Genomic DNA, 21,635 nt, shown 5'->3' with positions numbered 1-21,635 from the left:
AGCAATGGGGAAAGGACTCCCTATTTAATAAATGGTGTTGGGAAAACTGGCTAGCCATATGCAGAAAACTGAAATTGGACCCCTTCCTTATACAAAAATTAACTCAAGACGGATTAAAGACCATAAAAACTCTGAAGAAAACCCTAGGCAATACCATTCAGGACATACACATGGGCAAAGACTTCATGACTATAACACCAAAAGTAATGGCAACAAAAGCCAAAATAGACAAATAGGATCTAATTAAACTAAAGAGCTTCTGCAGAGCAAAAGAAACTAGCATCAGAGTGAACAGGCAACCTATAGAATGGGAGAAAATTTTTGCAATCTACCCATCTAACAAAGGGCTAATACTCAGAATCTGCAAGGAAATTAACCAAATTTACAAGAAAAAAAAAACAACCCCATGAAAAAGTGGGTGAAGGATATAAACAGACACTTCTCAAAAGAAGACATTTACGTGGCCAACAAACATGAAAAAATGCTCATCATCACTAGTCATTAGAGAAACGCAAATCAAAACCACAATGAGATACCATCTTATACTAGTCAGAATGGTGAGCTTTAAGAAGTCAGGAAACAACAGATGCTGGAGGATATGAAGAAATAGGAACGCTTTTACACTGTTGGTGGGAGTGTAAATTATTTCAGCAATTGTGGAAGACAGTGTGGCGATTCCTCAAGGATCTAGAACTGGAAATACCATTTGACCCAGCAATCCCATTACTGGGTATATACCCAAAGAATTATAAATCATTCTACTATAAAGACATATGCACACATATGCTTACTGCAGCACTGTTCACAACAGCAAAGACTTGGAACCAACCCAAATGCCCATCAATGATACACTGGTAATGAAAATGTGGCACATATACACCATGCAGTAACTATGCAGCCATAAAGAAGGATGAGTTCACGTCCTTTGCAGAGACATAAATAAAGCTGGAAATACCATCATTCTCAGCAAACTAACACCAGAACAGAAAACCAAACACTGCATGTTCTCACTCATAAGTGGGAGTTGAACAATGAGAACACATGGACATAGGGAGGGGAACATCACCCACAGGGGCCTGTCAGGGGTGTCAGGTGCTAGGGGAGGGATAGCATTAGGAGAAATACCTAATGTAGATGATGGCCTGATGAGTGCAGCAAACCACCATGGCACGTGTACACCTATGTAAGAAACCTGCACGTTCTGCACATGTAACCCAGAACTTAAAAGTATAATAAAAAAAAATTCTTTTTTAAGTAGGCTGGAGACAGAACAAAAAGTAAACATTTGCATGCTCCCCCCCACCAAAAAAAGGTGTGGGGGACTAAGTGATCAAGTCTGTTAAATTCTTCAATTCTTCAGCGGCCCACACTCAGATGATAACTTAAGTTAAGCCATTTTTCCACCAACTGACCAGAAGACAGGACCATTGAGAGAGAAAAGAAAATCTGGGGAGGAAAATAAAACTTGGTTTGGGGAAAGAAACAGTAGTTTTAGTTTTTAGTGGACCACTCAGATGATGATGCCCAATAATGCCCAACAGACAGCTAGAAATGCAAAACTATGGCTAGGGTGAACAATGGGAGCTTGAGATATAATTTTGGAGTTACCTACCAAAGTAAAAACAGACTTCATCATGATATATTCCTATAGCCTTTCTCTTCATACTTCCTACCACCAACAAAAATAACATTAAAAATGATCAGATCATTATAATAATAAACATATGAAACAAATTTGCTTTGGCAACATTTTGAAGATAACTATTTGTGATATTTGTATATACTTCAGAGAATTTTATTATCTGTATAAAAAACGAATCAATGAAACACTATAAAACAATTTTAAAATGGCCCATTTGGTGTGAAGATTATCCTTCAGTCTACAATGAAAACTCTTAACTAAAATACTTTTTGAGTTGGGCATGGTGGTCCATACCTGTAGTCCTAGCTACGCAGGAAGATCTCTTGTGCCCAGGGGTTCAAGGTCAGCCTGGGCAACACAGCAAGGCCCCATCTCTTAAATAATTAATAATAATAATCTGTAATTACCTGCTGTGAATGACATACAGTTTATCACCAACATTTAGAGCTATTATAGTTTAAAATAATATTAACAAATATTTTTAAAACTATATTAACAGGCATTAATTAGAAATTAACCATGAGCTAAAATTCATTTTGGCATCCATATGGAAGATTCATAAAGCATTTAAATATATAGAAGCTTTGAAGATTAGAAGAAAGTCTAGAGAAATTGACTTAAATTCTAATGAAAGGAAAGGGTACATATTTATTAACTAGGGAGACCTATGGGTAGCATCGGCTTCAAATTTTATGTCTGTTTTTATTGAAGATGGGTCTAGCTTATTATAGTATTCCTCTGATCCTCCTGTGTACCCTTTTAAAAGAATTTATCAATTTCTCTATTTCTTTCTCCACTAGAGGGTAATGTGATGACTGAATGCTGCAGGTCACAAAACATATATAGATAGATTGACAACTGCTGTAGGGAATAAAGTGTATTTTGTGAGATTTGAGGTAAGGCACAGGAGACAGATAAAACGAGGTCACAAGGCCTATATCTGTAAAATATCTCAGTGTTCCAGGCACTATACCACTTGTTTTACATAAATCATTTTACTTAATCCTTACAAAAACCTTGAGATGTAGGCATTATAGTCTTTATTTTACAGATAAAGAAATAGGTTCAATGAGATTATATACTTATGGTTATGTAGTAAGTGGCATAATCAGAATTCAAACTCAGATCTGAAAAGTTCTTATCACTCTACTATGTTAGGGGAAAACCCATCTCACCCATTGACCCATTTCTCCCATTTCCATTATCCTCCCCACATGTTTAAAATTGGGCTAAACTAGGCTGTCAATGTTTCGTTTTTCCTCCTTCACAAAGGTAGGGTATGTCACTATTCATTGGGCCATATTTACTAGTGGATGTTCTTCAAGATGACTGCCTTAAATAGCATTTTTTGCTCTCTGGACATGTCTATACCAAACAGAATTTAAACTTAAGTTATCTGTCTTGCAAGTGGACTAGGCCAGGGACTTTCTGAAGAAGCTATCATTCTCTAGAACTCTACAACAGAGTAACTTAGAGCCCTGTTGTATTTCCAGTGTTAGCCACACTGCCCTACAAAGTTGCTCAGCAACACTGGTCCTAGGAGGAGGTTGGAGAATGGTGGACCCCTGATTGGCTAATGATCCTATTACCTGATACCTCTACTGTTCAGAACTTAGAGACAAGAGAGGGTCTCAGGCCTCTAGACTCCAATAAACTACAAGCTTCTCCATATCCTTCTCCCTATATATGTATTTATTCTCAAACAAGGTCTTGCTCTGTGGCCCAGATCACTGCAGCCTCAACCTCCTGGGCCCAAATGATCCTCCTATCTCAGCCCCCAAAGTAGCTGGAACCACAGGCACATGCCATCACACTCAGCTAATTTTTGTATTTTTTGTAGGGACAGACAGGGTTTTGTCATGTTGCCCAGGCTGGTCTTGAATCCCTGGGCTCAAGCAATCTGCCCACCTCAGCCTCCCAAAAACCCGGGATCACAGGTGTGAGCCGCCTCACCTGACTATTCTTTATATATATTTTTGATAAACATTTATTTCTTACTTGAAGCAAACGGATAAAAACTGTTTAATTACCAGGAGGAATCTAAGAATCAGGATGCGAGGAAAAAAAAAGACTAATTTGATGTAAGGAAAGAAGTTATGTGAGAAGAAAACAGGTGGAAGCCACTAAGATAGATATGGAAGCATCAGAAATTAGTGTTCAAACACGCTTCTTTCATGAAAAGATCAGGATACCAAATCTGGCCTAATAATCATCTCATTTGTTTTTCAGGTTAGTAGAAAATGAGTTGATACTCTGCATAAAATATGTCAAAGGTTCTTCAGTATGAGCTGGGCATCCCTTCAGAAAACAAAAATTTTTTAAAAATATGACAAGGATGTTGACAAAGGGAGTTAAAACTGAAGAGACAGACATTTATATCCGGAGAAGCAGGTTGATTCTAGAATTAATAGGCTAGTCAAATTCAGAGGAATAGCCAGCACACAACTTTTGCTTTAAAAGCTTGTTTGATGGATTCAAGAGAGTATGACCTCTATCAGATTTTTTAACAGCGTCACTTTTTCCTGATGACTTTAGCCAAGAGCCCCAAAATCTTCAATAATATTTTGTTAAATACACAAAGAAAAGTAGTTAACTGAGCTCTCTGTCCTTTCTAAAGGGTAGCTCTGATCACTTCAAATAGGACGTAGTACTAGAAAATCATCACACTCCAGAGTCTATGTTGGAAATCTTGTTTAATGATGTTTGTCAAATTCTACCATAGGGGACAGCATAGCACGTGGAAAAGAGAAAGGGGTTTTTTGAAATTAGGCAAATCAGGATTAAAATCTGTCATCACTTAGCATAACCTGGAGTAGATCATTTGGTCTCTCTGTAACTTTTGTTTATGTATCTGTCTTAGAATCTTTCAAACAGTGTGAGCTTAATAAATAGCAATTATTGACTGGCACTTCCCTTGACTTTTAATATTAAGACAATACGGAATTTTAAAAAATATATTGCTTGCCATAGGCTCCAGAAAGAACAAGTGTTTAGTGACAAGGGGGGGAAAATTGTCCTCAGAGTTTTGACAGTTTTCAAAATACTTTCAAAGAATAAAGCAATGCAAGGAAGAATTAAAAATCTTTTTTCTCATTAATATATTTGCTTATACAGCATATTTAGGGATGATGAATAAAATTCAGTTTGTTTATGAGAATGTCAAAAACTAAAACTTGAAAGGTATCTTGAGTAAAATTTGTAGAAAGCTAAGCCTATGTTAACATTTAAAACTGGGATTTTACTTCTTATGCCTCTACTCTCAAAAGTCAAAGTTTAAGAATACTTAAATGAAACCATGGTCTAGGGTAACGTCTGCAGAAGTGTCTTAACTTTATAACAATCAAGAATTTAAAGCTCTTCCAAAATAAAGTATTTGAACTAGTGAGAGCTTCTATTTACTTTTATTAAAACATTTATACACGTAGAATACCGACATTTTTTTTTTTGGTGATGCAGTACTAAGTGATTTTCTTTAATACTGTTGAGAGTGCTCTAGGAACTCTGGCAGAAGTTTCAGGAATGGACAAAAAGAAAAACATTAAGGCCAATTTCAGACTGAAATCTTACTTAAAGAAGGGCATCACTGTCCTGGCAATCAAATAGCTTTGTATTCTTCATGCCATACTTATGAAGGCAAATCATCTCATGATAAACAATATATCAAAAAGTATACACATATATAATAAATACATATACACATGTATATATAAATGCATACACACATCTATCCCTGCTATGGTTACAGCCCAGTCCATTCTTGTTATCTTCTATGTACAGAACAATAATTGTTATTCATGATTCAGAATCACTAGAAAGAAACTAATAAATTCAGTATACTTCATTTTTAAAGAGGTAATCATAATACACCTAAAATTTCTGTTAATGATTTTATCTTGAAGGTAAAGAAAAGATAAAACACCTGTCAAACTTGTGAACTGGAAGATTTCCTACAGAATATTAGGATGACTTTTCCTTTTGGAAAAAGATAATGTTTTCTCTAACTAGCTTTTTTTTTTTTTTTTTGATTTAGAGTGTAGCAGAAATCAGCAATAGCTCTGCACTGTTCAGCAAGGTTTAGTTTTGATTGAATGACTTTCTGAAATCAGGTAATACAACTGGATCTTAAGTATTAAACCCCTATTCCTCTAACTAAACCCTCAGGGGGAAAAAAAGAGACATATAACTCCCACTTTTGATGTAGTAACCCTGAGGAAGGGGATCAAGACAGGGAGGATAGAAGCTAGAGGAATGACACTATAAAAGGTCTGAGCCTTAACAAAGCAGTGCTATAGTTGTTAGCAGTAGAGCCATCTGGCTGAGATCCAACACTACTATGTCAACATCTTGAGACAGGGATGGTACAATGGATCAAAAATCACTACTTGATGTCACTTCCTTCTTAGATCATGCCAGCTAAACAAAATCTGACTAGCAGATAGGCGAGGTAAATTAGGGAAAAACACATTTTAGACAGTTAAGGTTTCACAAGCAAATGTAAAACATGATTTAGCAATTCACTATTAATCTAAATGTGTAAGATACTTCATTCCAAGTTAAGTTAGGTTAAAAGATATGATGTTAAATCTATTTGTATAATGCTTATGGTCTAAAAATCACTGTAAAATGTAAGAAATAATGTGAGTAGGAGTAAGAGGATGAACTACCACAGACATTATTTTAATGTCTATAAAACAAGTAAGCTATTATTCAAGTTAAAATGATCCTTTCCAAAGCACAGTTTAACTTGTAAGTCTACTTTACATAAATATTCATTATTTCTAGTTCTCAAATGATAAAGAACCAGAACTAATTTGAAGCAACTTAGAGTAATTTATGCCTTAGATTGACACTTGTAAATAGACAGCCCACTCCAGCAGCTGCATTTTGTAAATAAAAAGTTTTTTCATTACTTTATTCATACAAATCATGTTTCACTCAAAACCCCTACACGCCACACAAGCAACTGATCCCTGTCCTGGATGCAAGGTTTAAACGAAAATTTAACATTAGTAATTTTTCATAGTAATAGGCTCAATTACTTTCCCTCCATTTGGACTCAGATCGTCCCATTATCAGTATTTCTACTTGTAATACTAATACCTTCTGTAAAACAAAAAACTAGTTCATTTTATTATTACATATCTTAAGATTAATTTTTAGTAATACAAAGACTGTGAGGAAAATTTCATTACAATTAAAATAGATATGTAAAGTTTCTCAGGTTAACAATATATTGAATATACTCACTTTCGTTGTTTTTGTATAGAATGGGGAGGAGAGTTGGTGAATGGGCAGGTCCACAATACTACTGGAGTTTGTGACACTGTTACTATGTGTATGTTCATCTTCTCTGCTACTATCATCAGATTGATCAAAATCATCACTCTCCTGGTCCATCTCCTCCTCCTCCTCATCCTCCTCATCTTGTTCACCAGCATGTTCCTCATCTTCCTCTTGTTCTTCTTGATTTCCCGAGGAGTCCTCATCTACAGAAATAAATCTATTATTGTTTTCTTCCAACTGTCCTTGCTGGGAATCATTTTGGTCTCCAGGTCTAGGTTCTACTCCAACAACTTCACCATTCCTTGCAGTGTGCTCCTCCTCTTGTTGTCTGAGTTGCTGCTGCTGTTCCTCCTCTACCACACGATTCATCTGTTCTTCATCTACCTGGCTTGAGGAAGAGTTACCTCTCAGAGAGCCTCCAGTTCGTCGTCTTTTGCTGCCCACAGAGAGCAGTTCCTGATTCATTTCCAAAAGCCAGCTTGCTACTTCTTGGACCTTGGCTAGACTATCAGAAGATGCAAAGGTTTTCACATTCTGCAAGGGAAAACAGTGGGGAAAAAAAAAAGATTTATACAATCTATATTATCTTCTACTTTCATGTTATATGTCTACATTCTAAATATTAAAGATTGCAAAAAAGTATTGATGTTACCAAGGCATTAAGATGTCATTTAATAATCAATATAGGGCATTTTAATAGACTTTATAAAGACATGCACAAAAATCACAGTAAACAGCCTTAATCTCTTTTAATAAATTTTAGCATGAAGATTTATAGTTTAAGTACTTTGACCAATAAAACATAATTTAACCAATAAAGCAATTTTAATTTTACATCAGTAGTTCATAGACTATATCCTATATAAAACCTCCACAAAATTTTAAGAAATGTATCCAAAAAAAAAACTATTCAGTGTTCAATTAAATTTGGGAAATGCTGAGGTAAGTCAAATTAAAAGGCTTTTTACCCTGGGAATTACCCAAGCTTCTCTGATCACAGAATCTTGACTTCAGACACAGTTTTCTAGCAGGTAACAAATATAATCATTATGATTTTTTACAATGAATAGAAATTGACTGGACAGCAAATAACTAAAAAATCTATTAAAAAAAAAAAGACAAAAGTTCATAAGATCATACCCTCTGACCCAGTAACTCCACTTCTGGCAATCTATCCTAAGGAGTAATCCTAAAACATAAAAAAAAAAATTATACAGAGGATGCTCACTCCAGTTTATCCACAAAAGCAAAAAACAGAGATAAAAATAAATGTAAATAAAAATAAAAACTCAAATGTTCAATATAAAGGAATCTATGAGATGGGATATATACAATATAAAGGAATCTATGAGATGGGATATATATGGTATAATTCCTAAACATAATGTTCATAAAATGTTTGAAAAAACATGGATATTATATTATGCTAAGGGAAAATGCTGGAAATTATGATTACAGTATGATTCTTAAACTGCACGAAGACTAGAAGACAACATTTCAAAATAAACTGCATCTTAGGCAGTGGCATTACAGATGCTTTAAACTTACTTCTTTTTATCATATTTCTCAATTTTTGTATATCCAGCATGTTTATGTTTTAACCTGGGCTCTGGAATTTTACCTGATACAGCATCTTTTCATGATATTCATTCTCACATTTTATCCTTTGCTGGTATCTATATGGATATCTTTGAAGTTATATAAAATAATGCCAACACACTATGCACACACAATTAAGCACCCATGATCTAAAATTTGAAACTGCTAACAAATGAAGTATTGTCAATTCTAGTCTTTTTCAGAGAAAACTTTTAGTATGATTTACAACAGTGTATCATAAAATACAAACATCAACAAACAGAAGTCTATATCCTAAAATTTGAGGAAGACCTTTTATTTCTTCTTACCAGAAATACAAAATGTCAAGATGTATCAAATATTAATATATAACTTACGATTTTATCAGCAACTAATGAGACTGAACTTGAGTTCAGTAAAATAAAATCTCATGGCTAATAAACGACATTAAGTTGCATGGTTTTCTTGGCAATTAGACATGATAGGACTAGAAATGATCCAAGGTCAGGAATAATACTAACAAAAAAAATCCACTGAATTTTTAAATTGAAAATGTTCCTCATATTGCAGGCAAGGTAATCAAAGCTCAAAATGATTTGGTATATTTCTCAAGATTACTACCTTCAAGTAAAGCAGGGACAAGAATTTAACACCCAACTGAGTCTTCTTTCACGAACCTTAAAGTAACTACATAATATCTTGAAAGAATATTATTCTCTAACACTGAAACTGTCTTTTCTAAAACTAAAATCACTACAATACTCAAAGATTATTAATTTAAAACAAATATTTACTGTACATTCAACATGCTTCCTGTACATGTTAATTTTCTGGAGGATAATGTTTAGAAATGTCTCTTTCAAATTAACCAATGACATTTCATCTTTTTTGACCAGAATCTACAGTAAAATTATATTTAACATCACAACTCTGCATGCATGTATTTAAACATATTGAAACAATGGTTTCAGAGAAAGGGAATTATGAAACATTTCTGGTATCTAAAGTCCCTATAAATCACCACCATTAACCAAATACAGTTGATTTGTATTCACAGTAATTGTGTTCTATAAAATTGCTGCAACCACTGAATTTACAAATACTGAGCCATTGCTCCCAGGGAAAATACAGTTCTCACAAGCCTCTGGTCACAACATTTTTGCCAACTGATCAATGCATAATCTTTTTTATGCGTGTTCCTGTCTAAATACATCACTAATATAGATTGATTCATTAACATTGAACTCATGGTCAACAGTATTATAATGCCTGAATTAAGTTTAATTAATACACATTAGTTTCTCTTTTTTTTTTTGAGACGGAGTTTCGCTCTTGTTACCCAGACTGGAGTGCAATGGCGCGATCTCGGCTCACCAGGCAATTCTCCTGCCTCAGTCTCCTAAGTAGCTGGGAATACAGGCATGCGCCACCATGCCCAGCTAATTTTTTGTATTTTTTTGTATTTTTAGTAGAGACAGGGTTTCACCATGTTGACCAGGATGGTCTCGATCTCTTGACCTCATGATCCACCTGCCTCGGCCTCCCAAAGTGCTGGGATTACAGGCGTGAGCCACTAGTTTCTCTTTAAGGCAAATTACATACAGCCTTCCTGCACTTAAGAACATTAGACAGAACTTGAGGATTATGCTTGAGGGGCCATTCTAAACTGCACAGTTCACTAACAAAAAGCACCAAAATGAGGAAAATGTTGTACTTTTCCTCATGGACCATAAAAACGACACTTTTTACGGTATGAGAGCTGAAACAAGAAGGCAGAGCATCTGGAAATAGGTTTGTCAGGTGGCTCAACCTTTGTGCCACTCTGCACACTACATGTCCACAAATGACTATGAAAGTATCTTTCGTGGCTGTGAAAGTGACTGTGTTGTTAAGAGTTCTGCTAATCTAACACAGGATAAATAATCAGAAAAATTAAAAGCTCCATTATAGATATTCATCAATAAATGTTTCAAATAAATCAAAAGTTCAGATAACCCAGATAAAATTAAGTTGGACTTTGCATAAAATTATGGCTGGAGAAAAGAACATTACTTTTCCTTTTGTAAGTGCAGAGAACAACATTCTTCTAGGAGTGTCTTTCAAGGTAGTGGAAAGTCTAGAGAGGTCCTGATCTACAAGTACTTTAAAAAGATGCCTACAGTCAGCTTTATCCTGGGATGGAAAAGAACTATTATAATTATTCCACTCTTCAAAATAATTCAAAATAGGTTACTTAGAGAAAGCACAGCTACTCCATGACTTTTCCCAAGTCCTAGAAAATACAGGGTAACTTTAAGCTACTATCCTTTGTTGATTTAGTGGCATTTCAGGCCTACCTTGGGGGAGGGGAGTGTTTTAAACTAGTTTCTCATAAACTTTTTAACTAGTTTCTCAATAACTTTGTTTTTCAAAAAGATCTTTCATAATTCAAAACCATTTGAAATGCTTATTCTAGGATGCTTAAAGGAATAAAAGTGGACAAAGATATAGTTGTTAAGTAAGACGAGCTCTGAGAGCCTGTCTTATATTGACTTAGAGTTGCGAGCTCCAAAGGAAAATTCCAAGGCAAATACTAACTTTGAAATCATAGTAGACACTGAGGAACACAGTTTATAACAATAAAACAAGAAGTAGTCTAAGCAAATTACCAAAGCCTCCTCTGAATCACTGGGCAACATTAACATTTTCAGAATTTACATGGGCAGAATTTCCATTAGGCTTGAGCTACAAAGTCATTTAAGAAGCTTAAGGACAAAGATAACAAGAAAGTAAACCAACTATACTGATCATCAGGAAGAATAACTTAAAGCTTGGAATCACTTTCTGGAAGAAGTTTAGGATTTTCACTGAATTCTAAAAGAGCCAATACCCTCCACTTCATATATGAACTTTCAATACCCCAAATCAATAATACATTAACTACCATGATTAGGAGTAAGTAACTGAAATGCTTGATGAAATAAGTTTTATCTTGTTACTCCACTGCTCAAAACCCACTAGGAGCTTCCCATTTCACTCAGAGTAAAAGCTAGCGTCTTTTATGGTTGCCTGTTGGGTCCTTCTATCTACACATACCCCGACCACTCTGAACTCATATTTTACTACTCTCTTTCTCACTTTGTTCTACCCTTTCTGTCACCGTTCTTTCTTGAAGAGTAAAATGTGCTGCAACCTCAGAGCCTTTGTGCTGGCTATTCCTCTTATTTATTTTACTTCTTTCAGGACTCTGTTCAAATGTCCCCTATTCAATGATACTTTCTCTAACCAGCCAACTTTACAATACCCCGCAGCATCACCTTTTCTTTTTCCTTTGTCCTGGTTTTACTTATCTCCACAGCACTGTATCAAAGGAGAAATAGTACCTGCTGCATAGTAAATATCTACCTATCCATCTATCCAGCCAGCCAGCCAGCCAGCCAGCCACCCATTTATTTCTGTACTATCTGCCTTCCCACACTAGAATTTAAGTTCTATAAGGAAAAGGGACTTTATTTTTCATCGCTGTTATCTCCAGCACCCACAAAAATACCTGACTCATAAGGCGCTCAAAACATTTGTTTATTGAGTAAATAATTATCAAATCTTTTTAAAGACAGTCATGTACTAAGCATGCTCTTCACCGAAAAAGAACTTCAAGCCAGGTCACAAACACAATGTGAATTACTTTAAATACATTTTTAAAAGTTGTACTCCGTATTGAACAAGTCACTTATAGTACTTTTGAAACTGGTAAAGGCATAAACCCTACTATCTTAACACGTATTTGTAAATTATCTACTAAGTCATAAAAGATAGTTTTTCCTTCCGTATCAAATTTCTTGTTATCTTCCGTATAGGCTTTTAAAAAAAAAAATTGTGACTAAAAAGATTAATACTTCAAAAACAATGATCATTTTTTAGTATTTCTGGTTCCGTATCTTCTATACTGTAGCTGAGACAATCACATTTGTAACTTTAAAGGTGAAAATCTTTCAGGGACAGCAAAATTTGATGAAAAGCTCCTTGGTAATGTACATTAACAAAATCAACATAAAATGGGCAATACTGGAGAATGTCATCATGTACACAAGTAATTCATGAAGTTTTATGGATGTGGACTGCATAATTTAAATCAGCATGGCTAGTCAATCATATATATCTTTACTGGAAAGGTTGCAAAAGACTATTCCTCAGTCCACATGACAATATCTACTTTTTGTTATTTGAATTATAATATATATTCTGTTTTGGCCGAATTTAATCCCTCATTCCCGTTCACACCACCAGATGTGTGATCTGGGCTTACTCCATAATAACTAAATTTTAAACTGGCTGTTAAATCTTAATGACTCTTTTGCCAATTTTGTGGCTTTATACTCTGTTGGTCACTCACTCTCCTTTCTTTACAACTCTCTCCTGTCCCTTAATTTCCCTTGGTACATTCCTCAGTCACTCAGGCAGCATTTTACTGTGCCCCATCCCAGCTCCTCCCTTCTTTGTTGTTTCTTTAAAGTCAGGGTTTCAACTATCACATAGAAGCTAACCCCATTCTATTCTCTCCAGTCAGATTCCTCTACTCAGCCTATTAATTTCAAGAAGGTGTGGCAAAGTCACACCAAGTTCATTATTTTAACATCCAAACTTCTATTTTCCCCCAACACGCACACATACGTGAGAACCAAATTTGTGCTTAGATCCTCCTATTATTTTCTCTATTTCTGTGAATGGAACCATATTCTAGCCAGTTGCAGATGTAAGAAACTCAGATGGCTTTTCTTCTTTCTTTTCCTCAACAATTTAGTCAAAGACCCATTAGATGGAGCCAAGCAAGTTAGGTGTATATGTGGGAGACAGATAATCCAAAATTTGGGAGTCAGTCCAAACAGAATGAAAAGAACCTTTCTATAGTGAGGGATGGTGGCAGGGAGGAACAGAGGGAGACCAACAAGAGGGCAAGGGGTGGCAAAGCTTGACTCTAAGAAACAGGAGGAGTAATCCATATAGTAAAGAAGCCCCCGTAGGTCAAAGGCAGAACAAAGTGACAACATCCCTATGGGTGGGTAACAGGGTAAAAAGAGTATCCACATGAGGGAAGAATGTCAAAGCCTGAATGAAACCAGGAGGCTGTAGTGGCCACAGTGGTACCCTATTCAGATATCCCTTCAACCTAACCTGCTATGAGGAGCAGAGCTGCTTGACAGCCTCCAGCTATCTCACTTAGAATCCATGGCAACCACCCCTGGCCTTGCTGCCTCTGGGCTGCTCCCAGCAAGCTACTGAGCAAGGTAGAAGTACTAGAACTGGGATTGCTCTAAAAGATAATGTGGGAGGGGATTAGGGTATGGTGGGGGATTCCCTGCACATCAAATCTTGTCTTGACATCTTTGTCTCAGAGGACCCAAACCAACACAAAAAACATCTGTGTAAAAGTACTAATATCAAAAGCTCTTGGGGCAAAATCTTTAACCTCCGAAAGATGTTATAAAATGGTTAACTTCATTAAACAAAGGTCATTTCACTTATTTAAAGAACAACTCTTACCACAAAAAAAAAAAATCTACTTTGCAGTGGAAAAGTTCTCAGTAGGGTATTTGATCTGAAATGGGTCCTTTAAAGAAAAGAGTAGGCTAGACTCTGTTGAATACTTTAATGATTAATGGCTGCAGAAACTAGCCTACATAGTACTTATTTTTCAGTCCCTGTAAGATGTGAAGAAAATGGTTGGGTTTTCTTTATTTCAAAGGACAAGATTCTTGGATTTAAAAGGAAAATGAGCTTCTGGAAAACATGTTACAAAAGAAAATTTTGCAATCTTTCTACTGCTCTTTGGGCTTGAGAGTGAGGAAGGATATCAGCAAGTCTCAAATCTTATTGGAAACCACCTAGAGGAGCTACATAACAAAACTGAACAGATTTTCCTTCACTTGAATACAAGTGTAGAACTGGAAACGGGATCCTGTTTCTGAATGTTCTGACTGAAAATCTGACTTGAGGAAAAAAGGGAAAAGATCTGCAGTTTTACCATACATTAAAGATGAGTTTTACTAATCTTTCCCAGATAAGATCTGGATTTCTATGAAGAAAAGATTATCCTGCTACTCAGAGAAAAACAGTGAACATTATGTTGCAGTTTTCAAACTTCTAGCACAATGAACAATCTTTTTCTTACTCAACAAACAAGAATAAGCTCAGAAATAGTCTTTATTTCAGTTGGAAATGAAATTAACATGATTTGCTTATCTCAGGCTTGACCTGAAATTGATATTTGCAGCAAGAAACGAGGACAAAAGATAAATATAATTTTTATACTAAAGAGGTAAATTCAAAAATGTAATTTTATTCAAAATTTAAAAATAATACTTTTATGCATATATGAGCCTATACAAGAAGTAATCTAACTAGCAGGCATACAATTGAGCCTGATCATATCACTAAGTACAGAAAAGTTTTTCAAAGTCTGGTATAAAACTGTGTCTGAATTATACTTTCATTCATACTGCTTTGGCTTATGGTTTTAGTAGCATTACTATTCAACACTGTCAATTAATTTTCATTTTGTAAACACCATTAGTTAAAATCAGTTTATAATATTTATTAAATTAAATCCAGAGCCTAAGAAAAATTAAGTACCATTTTGGCTTATGCTAGTTACTTAAGCAAAATGTATTACATTTCTTATGAGTTTGTAAAATTTATAAAAAGAGATTAATTTCAAGAAAAGCTAAACTTAATTACCATAGAGTTGAATTTTCCCCCAAGAAAAAGTGATTTAAATATCATTTTTAGTTTCAAGAATGGGGTGAAAATTACTCTTGTGTATACTATATCACATCTGAATCTCACATAACAGAAATGTGTGATAAGGCCCACTGGGATAAGGTAAATGCATGCGTGTGTGCGCGCACACACACACAGAGTGGCAAAGTTTATTAAAAAATGGAAAAAATGGAGTTTCCTCTGCCTTCTGTAATGACTTTCATTGGGGCTGCTGTCCTTTGTGAGTTGCAGAAACCACACAAAAAAGAGGAAGAAGTTAATGATTTCACCAATATTTATACCTCAGAAATGCTGCAAGTTCGATTCCAGACCACTGCAATAAAAAGTTAATATCACAATAAAGCGGGTCACAGAAAGCTTTTGGTTTCCCAGTGCATATAAAAGTTATATTTACACTGTACTATTAAGTATGTAATAACATTATGTCTAAAAAAATGTACATACCTTAATTTAAAAAGACTATATTGCTAAAAAAATTGCTAATGATCAACTGAGACTTCAGTGGGTCCAATTTTTTTTTGTTGTTGGGGGGTCCTGCCTTGATGTTGATGGTTGCTGACTAATCAGTATGGCTGTGGCAATTTCTTAAAATAAGACAACAATAAAGTTAGCCACATTAATTGACTCTTCCTTTCATGAAAGACACTATGCTATTTGACAGCATTTTACCTAACTGTAGAACTTCAAGATTGGCGGCAATCCTCTCAAACCACCACTGCTTTATCCATTTATCAACTAAGTTTATGCAATAGTCTAAGCCCTTTGTTGACATTTCAACAATTTTCAAAGCATCTTCACTAGGAGTAGTTTCCATCTCAAGAAATAGCTTTCTTTGCTCATCAATAAAAAGCAACACCTCAACCATTCAAATTTTATCTTGAGATTTCAGCAATTCAGTCATGTTGTGTTAGGCTCTATTTCTAGTTCTCTTGCTATTTCTACCACATCTGCAGTTACGTCCTCCACTTTAGTCATGAGCCCTTCAAAGTCTTCCATGGAATTAGAATCAACTACTTCCAAACTCCTGTTAATGTTGATGTTTTTTGACCTCCTCCCATAAATCACTAATGTTCTTAATGGCATTTAGAATGGTGAATCCTTCCCAGAAGATTTTTTATTTACTTTGCCCAGATTCATCACAGGAATCACTGTGGCAGCTATAGCCTTAAGAAATCTATTTTTTGAGCCAGGCATGGTGGCTTATCCCTGTAATCCCAGCACTTTGGGAGGCTAAGGCAGGTGGATCACCTGAGGTCAGGAGTTCAAGATCAGCCTAGCCAACATGGTGAAACCCCAACTCTATTAAAAATACAAAAATTAGCCGGGCATGGTGGCACATTCCTGTAATCCCAGCTACTCAAGAGGCTGAGCAGGAGAAGTGTGTGAACCTGGGAGGCTGAGGCTGTGATGAGCCGAGATCGCGCCACTGTATTCCAGGGTGGGCAACGGGAGCGAAAATCCATCTCAAAAAAAAAAAAAAAAAAAAAGGGAAAGAAATAAATCTATTTTTTTAGCTGGTCAAGGTGGCTCATGCCTGTAATCCCAGCCCTCTGGGAAGACAAGGTGGGCGGATCACAAGGTCAGGGGATTGAAATCATCCTGGCCAACATGGTGAAACCCCATCTCTACTAAAAATACAAAAATTAGCTGGGTGTGGTGGCAAGTGCCTATAATTCCAGCTACTCGGGAGGCTGAGGCAGGAGAATCACTTGAACTAGGGAGCCAGAGGTTGCAGTGAGCCAAGATCATGCAACTCCACCCTGGCGACAGAGCAAGACTCTGTTTCCATTTAAAAAAAAAAAAAAAAAAAGGAAATCTATTTTTTAAATAATAAAACTTTAAAGTAGAAATGACTCCTTGATCCATGGGCTAGACAACAGATGTTATTATGTTTATCAAGCATGAAAAAAATAGGAATCTCCTTGTACATCTCCATCAGAGCTCCTGGATGACCAGGTGCATTGTCAATAAGCAGTAATATTTTGAAAGGAGTCTTTCACTGAGAGCAGTAGGTCTCAAGGGTGGGCTTAACACATCTAGCAAACCTTGCTGTAAACAGATGTGCTGTCATCCAGGCTCTGTTGTTCCATTTACAGAGCATGGGCAGAGTAGATTTAGCATAATTCTTAAGGACCCCATGATTTTCAGAATGACCAATGAGCACTGGCTTCCACTTGAGGTCACTAGTAGCATTAGCCCCTAACAAGAGGTTCAGCCTGTCCTTTGATGTTTTGATGCCAGGTATTGATTTCCCCTGACCAGCTAAAAAAGTCTTAGATGGCATCTTCTAATAGAGAGCTGTTTCATCTCCATTGAAAATCCGTTATTTAGGGTGGCCACCTTCATCAGTGATCTTAGCTAGATCTTCCAGATACCTTGCTACAGCAGCTTCTCCATCAGCACTTGCTGCTTTACCTTGTACTTACACGTTATCAAGACAGCTTCCTTCTTTAAACCTCAGGAACCAAACTCTGCTAGCTTCCAACTTTTCTTTTGAAGCTTCCTCACCTCCCTCAGCCTTCATAGAATTGAAGTAAGTTAGACCTTGCTCTGGACTAGAATTTTGTTTAAGGAAATGTTATGAATGATTTGCTGTTCTACCTAGACACTAAAACTTTCTCCATATCAGTAATAAGGCTGTTTCACATATAATTCATGTGTTCACCAGACTAGCACTTTTAATTTCCTTCAAGAACTTTTCAGCTGGGTGTAGCGGCTCATGCTTGTAATCCCAGCACTTGAGGAAGCCGAGGTGGGAAGATTGCTTGAGGCCAAGAGTTCAAGACCAGCCTGATCAACACAGCGAGATTCTGTCTCTACTTTTTAAACATACAAATAAGTGGGGGGGGGGGGGGAGGAAAGAAAAGAACTTTTCCTCTGTACTCACAACTTTGATGTTTGACACAAAAGGTCTAGCTTTTTCCCTGTCTCTGCCTTCTTCACTAATCATTTATAGCTTTTGATTTAAAATGAGAGTCACACAACTCTTCTTTTCACTTGAACACTTAGAAGCCACTGTAGGGTTATCAACTGGCCTAATTTCAATGTTGTGTCTCAGGGAATAGGGAGGCCTAAGGAAAGAGAGATGAGAACAGCTGGTTGGTGGAATGGTCAGGATACATATAACATTTATTAAGTTTGCCATCTTTCATTCTTCTATGGGTTCATGGTACCCCCAAACAATTATGATAGCAACATCAAAGAGATTGCTTGTCACAGATAACCCTAACAGGTATAATAACAATGAAAAAGACTGAAATATTGCCAGAATTACCAAAATGTGACACAGACACAGAGTGAGCTGCTGGAAAATGGCACCAAGAGACTTGCTCAACACAGGATTGTTCCAACCCTTCAATTTGTTACACACACACACACATCCCCCATAAGCAAGGTGCAATAAACCACAGTACGCCTATAGAGTAAAAGTGATAACCTGATGCTTTATAATCTGAATTCTAGCCTCTTGAAATCAGAAGAAATTCAGAAAAGGTAAGTGGTCTGGCAGCTGTGGCTTGTTGCTTAACTACGCAACTGAATTACTGTGTTGAACACTGGCAGTGGAATAGTGGAGTAAAGAGGTGTGTAAAAAGCAAATTAACTGGCTTCAAGATATGTTTTGTACTCTCAAATCTGTTGAGTTTCCCAAATTTAGAAGCCATTATATAGTTGTAACAGCACTAAGTCTGAGTACTGGACTGAAGAGTTTCTATTAGAATCATTAAGACACTTTGTCTAATTCTTTCTTTCTGCTTTGAGATGACGCTTACTATGACAATTTAGAATCAAAATGATTGCTGAAGATAATACAGATGACACTGGACTATTACTGATGAAGCTCTAGGAGAGTTTGTATTAGATTAGCAGATCTATCATCTTTTTTAAAAAACTACTTCCATTTTTAGAGTAAAATAAAAACAGATACAGAAAATTATACAAAAACTTTATACCTTAGTATATTAAGATAATACATTCTTGTGACCACCAGACAGCTCAACACAGAAATTTGCCAGCTAGCCCAGAAGCTCCTCCAAGTGCTCTGATTCAGTCATAGCCACTTCCCTTCCTCTAAGTAACTCACTTCTTTTAAATTATTCTTAATTACATCCTGTATTTATCACTTTATCAGCTAAGTAAGCCTCCCTAGGTAACTATTATTTAATCTTGACCATTTTAGAGAAGAGTTGCTACTTCTTTTCAGTCTCTTTTAATCTACAGGTTTATTTTCCATTCTTTTCTTCTTTTTTTCAATTTATGTTTGACCTGGCTTTTCACTGTCTATATTTGACTGATTATACAAACATAATGCAATTGACTTTGATGTAAACGATCTAGGGAACATTCATTTGAGAACAAGACTTTTTGCATTTTTCTGAAATTTTTACTAATAGGACAATCAATGTTTATTAAATTTAATACATAAAATGTTTAAAATATATTATGCACTTGACATTAAACAGAAATATAGCTAGAGACACTGAATCAAACATCCAAAACATAGAATAGTTCTATTACATAAAACTCTCTCTCCATCTCTTATTTTATATATATATATTTTTAAAAGCATTATATTCTTAAATCTTTTCATTTCTGTCACTAAACAAAAAGTACCGTGTACCAGAGTCCACTTGTTTTAAGCTCCAGGTGAGTTACTGCATGTGTTAGCAATAAATGGAGAACAAAACCTGCTCAGTTTCTTAACAGTCTGCTAGAGACACTAGTTTTGTAATTAGCAACATGTTAAGGAATTCAAATTTAAGTTACGAACCACTACCTAACACAGGTGTGTAGGGTCAAAACCTGAAATACTAAATCTAGCGCTGCTAAGATCCACAGTCAGCTAGTTATTAAGCAAATAAAGTGACACTGTGAACATCAAATGAATGTCATGTACTCTAAACAAATTAAGATGTCTTCCTTGAAATTTAAAATAAAGCTAATGTTCACTTGCTTTGCAGATCATTGGCTCTGCAGGTCGATGGTTCAGACATCAACTTAGATCCCTCGCAGGTGCCGTTCACAGCAGGGTTCTTGCTCCTGTAAGAATCTAATGTTGCCATTGATCTGACAGGAGATGGAGCTCAGGCAGTAATGCTCGCTTGCCAGCTTGCTCACCTCCTGCTATGCAGCCCAGTTCCTAACAAGCCACAGACCAGTACAGGTCCACAGCCCAGGAATTGCTACCTCCCATACCAGAGGTATGAAAGAAAGATCTTAACAATTATGCTAAGTTACTAGGGCCAAAGAATGACGGCACCTTGCATAAATAACAGGAATTTTCTCTTTGTAAAGCACTTCTCTTTATATTATGCAAGTCTATTATTAACTTTTCAACATTTGACATTCAAATAAATTTAAAAGTATCAATGTATACTTTACAAACTATCATTTCAATTGTCAAAAATTATCTATGATAGTACAAATTGCTGTATTATTTAAATCTTTTAGATATTACTCCCTATTTTAAAGAATAGCTACTTATTTTGAAAAGTTAGCTTAAAACTTTAACTTTGTCAAGTTCATTTAAAACAGAAGCCTAGGAAGAAAGCAGCAACACAGTTTTTGGATCTTCTCAAATCTATAAACAGAGCAAGATGGTACCGAAACCAAAACCCAATGGCAGAGTATCCTCAGAATCCTAAAACATAACAGGGTAAAGGCAAACCACTGACAGCCCCAAGACCTACATAGTATCAGTGTCTTAGTATGAACAAGCAAAAGGAAGCAATAGAGATCAGACCTGCAACAGGGGTATCCCCCTAAATAATTGGCAACTCAGCAGATGAAACTGGTAGGTCGTTTGCCCACTCCTGTAACAGACAAGTTAGGCCCTCAGCCAGGACTACAAGAACAAGAGAAGTCTAGCCTCTGACTAGACCTGCCAGAGCTCTCACTCTACAACAGGGTCTCACAGTAATGAGAAACGGTGGAAGTGAAATAAAAATTGCACAGAATAGAGAAAAAGGAATAGAAAGGCCACAAGAAACTTGGGAAAAACAGAGTCAAGAAATCTCAGAAAACTATTTTTAACACTGTACACAATACAATGTGGAGCTCTGTAAAATTAGAAAAAAACGTTTACATTAATAGATGGACAATTTCACAGGAGCAGTCAACTGGAGCTCTTTGAGGAAGACAAATAAGATGGTGACAGAGTTTAGACAATAAGCTAGCTAAAATTAGGATTAAATTTCATTTGTATAGCAAACAGAGAGGCCACACCAAATAGAAATTTCAAGGAGAAAATTTCAACTTCAGTAAAGGAAGAATGCTGTAACTACACAATTGATCAAGAAATGCAACATGTTACTCAGGGAGTGGAAGCTGCTGAACACTAAAGGTATTTAAGCAGAGGTTAGATTCTCTCTGATCAGAA

General features: G+C 36.0%; 1 protein-coding gene across 2 annotated transcripts in view; it reads right to left on the bottom strand.

The window, feature by feature from the left end:
• FBXW7 (F-box and WD repeat domain containing 7) overlaps window positions 1-21,635 on the bottom strand; it is a 239,323-nt gene that overhangs the window by 92,404 nt on the left and 125,284 nt on the right. Inside the window, exons 3-4 of one of the 2 annotated variants that reach the window (XM_012448556.3) lie at window positions 8,066-8,114; window positions 6,890-7,459 (exon numbers count right to left, since the gene is read on the bottom strand). In XM_012448556.3, the coding sequence (XP_012303979.1) occupies window positions 6,890-7,390 (501 nt within the window). In that variant the 5' untranslated portion in view covers window positions 7,391-7,459; window positions 8,066-8,114. The remainder of the gene's footprint in view (window positions 1-6,889; window positions 7,460-8,065; window positions 8,115-21,635) is intronic. The other variant, XM_021666697.2, reaches the window with a different exon arrangement.

Source organism: Aotus nancymaae, unplaced genomic scaffold (assembly GCF_030222135.1).
Source record: "Aotus nancymaae isolate 86718 unplaced genomic scaffold, 86718_ANA_hifiasm-v0.15.2.pri h1tg000033l, whole genome shotgun sequence".
Classification (NCBI taxonomy): domain Eukaryota; kingdom Metazoa; phylum Chordata; class Mammalia; order Primates; family Aotidae; genus Aotus; species Aotus nancymaae.
This window is presented reverse-complemented; position numbering and strand designations above follow the sequence as displayed.